The 6,000-nt window shown below is 48.3% G+C and overlaps 3 protein-coding genes; 2 read left to right on the top strand and 1 right to left on the bottom strand.

Annotated features, from left to right (window-relative positions):
• FFUJ_00442 (uncharacterized protein) lies at nt 1-1,203 on the top strand (the record flags this gene model as incomplete). Its single annotated transcript, XM_023573289.1, has 1 exon — nt 1-1,203. One exon carries the CDS (start codon nt 1-3, stop codon nt 1,201-1,203), a length of 1,203 nt encoding a protein of 400 aa, XP_023425034.1.
• Nucleotides 1,204-2,517: 1,314 nt separating this feature from the next.
• FFUJ_00443 (related to dipeptidyl aminopeptidases/acylaminoacyl-peptidases) lies at nt 2,518-4,572 on the top strand (the record flags this gene model as incomplete). XM_023573288.1 has 3 exons in its annotated part: nt 2,518-2,640; nt 2,692-3,428; nt 3,474-4,572. The coding sequence occupies 3 exons, from the start codon at nt 2,518-2,520 to the stop codon at nt 4,570-4,572; spliced, it is 1,959 nt and encodes a 652-aa protein (XP_023425033.1).
• A 182-nt stretch (nt 4,573-4,754) lies between these two features.
• Nucleotides 4,755-5,878, bottom strand: FFUJ_00444 (related to novobiocin biosynthesis protein novR; the record flags this gene model as incomplete). XM_023573287.1 has 3 exons in its annotated part: nt 4,755-4,838; nt 4,894-5,410; nt 5,457-5,878. The coding sequence occupies 3 exons, from the start codon at nt 5,876-5,878 to the stop codon at nt 4,755-4,757; spliced, it is 1,023 nt and encodes a 340-aa protein (XP_023425032.1).
• Between the last annotated feature and the right edge of the window lie 122 nt (nt 5,879-6,000).

The raw sequence follows: 6,000 nt of genomic DNA, 5'->3' as shown, positions 1-6,000 counted from the left end.
ATGGACGATCCGGGCTGGTCATGGCCGGCCTGGAAATTCGGCATGAAGAGGGATGACCTCTTTCATACCCTCCACGAAAAATACAACACCTTTACCTTTAACCTCCAAGACCCCGAAGCCTTCCATCACGACGTTTACGAAATTTCCCGCGATGCCGATACCATCGACGATTTCCATCGCTTGCTGGATGAGCGAAAGCAACAGCGGATTCACGAACTTCACGAGTCTCTCGAATCTCTCGCTGTTGAGATCATCGCCAACCCCAAGTTGATGGATTCCGAACATTGGCAGTACGCCCTTCAACTCTTCCGGACCAAGTCTTTTGACTCTATCGTCCGTTATTTTGCAAGCTACCTACCGGAGCAATATCTTGATCACAATGATCGTGATCATGATGCTATTTCTATTGCTTCCTTGTCCTCCTTCTCTGAGACCAACAGCGTCAAGACCGAGAGCACCACGGCCAGCAGCGTCGATGATGTCTCTAGTTTCTTTGATGAACCTATCTTGACAAAGGGTCCCCTTTCGATTCATACCGACATTCGATCATCGTCTGTTGTTCAAGCGCCCCCCTCGCCCCCCCATTCCGAGGCAGCGCACGGCGATGAGTCTTCTGTTTCTTCTCCTACTTCCATGGAGTCGCACGAATACTCCACCCCCCCTTCACGCTCCATGTCGTTTTCTGGTTCCGAGACAGCTGCAGCTATCTCTGACTTGACCAGATCACTCGTTCACGACGAAGATGAGACCTCGCAGTTCGATGATGGCGACTTTGCTGTCGCCTCGGATTCTGATTGCGAAGAGAGCCAGTCGTCACTGGACGTAATGGATGACGGGGAACAATCCAATGACAAGTATGAGGATGATCTAGAGGAGGAGGATGATTTTCCTACTACTCAATTTCCTGAAGATGCTAGCGACGGTTGCGATTTCTATGACGATACCCCAAATTTCGATGACACACCGACTCCCCGACAGGAGTCTATCGCGCCCTGCTATATTGAGTACAAGTCCGTTGCGGCATGGAGAATACCTTCTCCTCGTCGTCCAACCTCCCCCTCTCCACGAAGCCACCACCCCTACCGCCGCGAAGGCTCAAGTCTGAAGGACATCCGCCGAAGTCCTGAGGAGTCGATGAGCAAAATTCAGAAACCGATGCATGAGCAAAGGAAAAGGCCGACATTTAGGAAACGGCTTGATTAGCGTTTGGGGAGGCAGGGTGCTTTGTATATATTTGACGCAAGCGATAGATACCTGTATCTGATGACTTTTAATCCTTTCTTAACCACTTCTCTCCATAGTCGCTCGCGACACGGTCACTCTTATACAATGCCTTGGAAGAGAGGCTCTGGTGGTCATTTTCAAGTGAAAATGCCCTACTTTTAGAACAGCCAAGTGAGTACGGTCCTGCACCTGATGTACCTGCAGCAGTTGACGTGACCGTTCTACCCGTATCACAACACGTGGGTCATGTGGCTTTGGTGTTGACATGCGACGGCGCAACCATCACGAGGCACAGACCTTTTTGAAAGAGTGATATATACTACCACGTGGGCTAATGACGTACACAAAGCTTGTTCACGATGGGATTGTCAACGATTGTTGATCGGGATCGAAGCGTACCTGCATGCTGTTCCTGGCGGCCGGCTGTCAGGGACGCCACGAGTTTGCTGTAACGACATGGTAAGTTGTGAGGGTGTACGATAGAGAGGTATGTTACAATAGGTGAGTTATCTCTTGATTGTTGATCTACTGTTGCATCAAGGAGTTTGGGGTGTTTATTTTATGTTATCTGATGTTATTCTTGAGCATCACTTATGAATCATGATGTGTATTAGAAGCGACCTAATGAATGCTTGACTTATTCATGAGCTCAATATGAGCGCCTTGAAGATATAATAGAATAATCCTACTAAATATCTCTCCGGACATGCATGTGAATTGTTGATCTTCTCACGAAGACACAACAAGATTATTGGCCGCCGCAACAGCTCCCTTCAAAATTGTGAGAATGGGAAGCCTGACACGAGCTTGAGGGCCATCCTCAACCCATCTCTTTCATGATGGTGTTCTGTAGGTATTGGAGCCGTGAGAATTTCACTCATTTATCACCATCCTTACACGAACGGCAACCAGAGTAAATAAATACACAACAAGTCACTCTTGATCAGCTCATAATAGAAATGAATCGAAAATCCTTAGGCGTTGCTGGTATGAGATGTAACATGCCATGGCTGGCGCTGTTCATCAAGGTGCGTGGTGAGCTATGTTTCTCAAGTTCAAATTGATTATGGTGCATGATCGAGGCGCCTCTCAGAGACTTCCCTATTACCGCAGTATGTGTCTCGATAAATGAATGGACGAGCTTACTTTATTGAGAACAAAACGTATTAATGAAGACAGATAGATACCTGATAGGGTTGAGATGCTGTTCATTAAATGCCGAAGGGCCCGTCTTACACTTGTGTCCTCTCTCACCCCGCACTTTGTAACCAAACTTGAACATTAACAACCACCATGTCCAGCACCAGCACCAGCACCAGCACCAAGAAGACTGCTCCATATGGAGACTGGGAGTCACCAATTTCAGTCGACTCCATTGTCTCTAAAACTAGAAGACTCTCCTCACCTAGAGCCAATGTATGTAAGCATTCGGGCACTAAATATTTGAGCAGCTGTTGACATGTACAGCCCAAATCTGGTAGAGCTTTCTACACAGAAAGCCGTGAAGACGGAAGCACAACCATTGTTGAGATCCTGAAAGACACTATCAAAGATATTCTTCCATCCGAATACAGTGCCAAGAACAGCGTGTATGAGTATGGCGGTTCAACATACGCCGTTCTCCCAGACGATCGTATCATCTTCTCCAACAAGGGCGATACGGTTCATATACTAAACCCGGACAGCAAGGAAGTTTCAGAACTGACTGGCCACCCAAACCTGAGATACTCAAACTTCGAAGCAAACTTGACGTCGCCATGGGTCCTGGCCAACCAGGAAGACCATGAACATGACACTCCTGATGGAGTTCGCAACTATATCGTGGCAATTAACACTGAAATAACCGAGGTGAAGCGGATCCTTGACACTGCTGACTTCTACTACGAACCATCTTTCAGTCCGGATGGTTCAAAGCTTGCGTGGCTGGAGTGGAATCATCCTGAACTGCCTTTTGACTCCGCAAGGCTGTATACTGCGACATGGAACGATGGCTCTATCTCAGACATCAGCCTTATTGCAGGAAAGGATCGTGAGGGAGTTGCAGAGCCTAGATGGGGCCCTGATGGATCTCTATTCTTTAATAAGGAGGTCGGAGAGTATCGTCGCTTGTACCGTATTATTCCCGGAAGTGATGAGCATGTCGAGATCAAAGTCGATGGCATCGGCAACGCGGAGTTTGGGGAACTTCGATGGTTTCAGGGAAGGTAAGAATTCCGAAGGCATCACGAGAACCCCGCTAAATGAGATAGTCATACCTATGTGCCACTGTCTGATCGACATCTTGTCGCTTCTCCCTACGTTCTGGGAACATCTAGGGTGATTCTCATCGATCTAGAGTCTGGAGATTGGAAAGACATCGGTGATTCTCAGAGGCTGGCAGAAGTCCAACTGGACGCAGTTGCACGCCTGAGCAATACTTCAGTTCTCATTATTGGGTCCGGGGAGACTAATGCTAAAGCGCTCTACCGAATTGACACCGAAGGCTCAGGCCAGATCACCCAAGTCCGGGGCTCTACAGATGATGGGCTTCCCAGCGAATTCTGCTCCAAGCCTATCTTGAAGAAAATCCACTCAAAGGGTCAACCCGAAAGAGAATTGTATGGGTTCCTGTGGCTCCCGCACAACCCGGACTTCCAGGCACCAGAAGGGGATCTACCTCCTCTGATCATGATAAGTCACGGAGGGCCAACATCCTACACTGGCCCTGGCCTTGCCCCAAGAACACAATATTTCACCTCGAGAGGATATGCAGTTCTTGCTTTCAACTACAAAGGATCAAGCGCTCATGGGCGTAAATATCGGGAAGCTCTCTGGGGGAACTGGGGCTTAGTGGACTCAGACGACGCTGCGGAATTCGCAGATAATTTGACGTCTGAAGGAGTGGTCAAGCCTGGTGGAGTAGGAATCACTGGTGTAAGCGCAGGAGGTTACAACACCCTTAGAAGCTTGACCCGTCACCCGAGCACCTTCGCTGGCGGTGTATGTCTCTCAGGTGCAAGCGACATCAAACGCCTGGATGACTCAACCCACAAGTTGGAATCAGACTACACAGATCACCTAGTGTTGCAGAAAGGAGTAGACAAGAGTGAAAAGGACAGAATCTGCCATGAGAGAAGTCCCTTGTTCGAAGCCCAAAAGATCACAGCCCCACTGCTGCTCTTGCACGGAGGCAGCGATAAGATCACGCCTTTGGATCAGGCACAAGAGATGGCCAATGCTATTGAGAAGGCAGGGGGTGAGGTTGAGCTTATCGTTGTACCTGAAGAGGGTCATGGATTTGGACAGCCGAAGAACGTGAGGCTGTGGCTTGAGGAGGAAGAGAAGTGGTGGAGAAAGACGTTGCTTTAGGTGATGACTGCGAGTGTATGAAAGAGACGTTTTGTCGTAAAGAAGGCTAGCTATAGAGTCGAGCAAACCAACGAGAATTACACGATAGCTGTATCTAAAGAGCTTGAAGACAAGGGATTCTGAAATGACCGTTTTATACTAAGGCCTCTCATTTTAAAGCACCATCACCATGGTATCCCATCTCAGTTAACGCCCGATTTTAGCTTACCATTAGACTTCCAAACCTCGTATTCGAAGTCAGGCTGGAACTCTGTATACAACGCCTCCTATTCACCATGTCAGTCAACTGTTTCCATAACTATCCATAGAACGATAACTCACAGGGTCCGCATTGTATCGATAAGTGTACTCAGCCTCTTCATCACCAATAATCTGTCTCGGCAGTCCAGCACTTTCCACCAAGAGCTGTATCTCACATGTCCTCTCCATGAGAGAGAACAAATACGCCGCTTCGTCTACTGTTTTACCAGCCGTCAACAGCCCATGGTTCTGCAGAATGACGGATCGATTCTTCGGACCGAGTGCTTTGGCAATACGAGCACCTTCATCGTCTTCAAAGACAACACCTCCAAAGTCGGAGTACACGCTGTGGTCGTTATAGAAGATGCAAGCATCTTGACTTATCATCTCAAGGGGCTTTCCAAATGTCGACCAAGCCTTTCCATACTTGGAGTGAGCGTGGCATGCAGCATCCACATCTGGCCTGGCTTTATGAATAGCAGCGTGGATAGTAAAACCAGCTGCGTTGACGGCGACTCGGTTACCACCGATGACTTGACCGTCTTCGTTGATATGAACCATATGGCCTGCCTCAAGCATTCCGAAGTGAACACCCATCCTGATCTTGTCAACTTAACTCCACCAAAGAGAAGAATGGGACTCACGGGTTAATCCAAAAGGTACTAGGATCAACAGGATCTCTCACACTGATATGTCCCGCAGCACCCTCAGTGAATCCCATACGGGCAAACACGCGAAAGGCACCAGCCATATGCTCTAGTTGCCATTGTCGCTTTTGATACGGGTCCTCAATCTTGGGAATTCCAGGATATGGAATTCCGCCTGTTGCAACAGCTGCAAAGTTCTGGTTGACTGGCTCTTCGGGGGCTGCAACCGAAGCTTCAGAGCTTGTTGCGAAGAATGCGGACCGAAGAGAAGGTTGGACTTTCGAATAAGGTTTGGTTGTGAGTTTCTGTGAGGGTAGAATAAGACGGGGCCTAGAGGCTGAGCTGCTGAATGAAAGTGAGGCCTGCCTGGAGATAACTCGCTTTAGAGGCGCTGCACGGAAAGATTTTGATGAGAGCATTATGCTTATTTGCACTTGATGAACGGAATACAATGGAGTTGATGCCTTTATTAAGATAGATAGAGATGTATGAAGTGGCAGAGCCGTTGTCAGTTATTCACTCGGTCCTCATTTATATGACC

This window comes from Fusarium fujikuroi, chromosome FFUJ_chr01 (assembly GCF_900079805.1).
Source record: "Fusarium fujikuroi IMI 58289 draft genome, chromosome FFUJ_chr01".
NCBI lineage: Eukaryota > Fungi > Ascomycota > Sordariomycetes > Hypocreales > Nectriaceae > Fusarium > Fusarium fujikuroi.
Note: the sequence above shows the minus strand (reverse complement) of the source record. Positions and strands in the feature narration are given on the sequence as shown.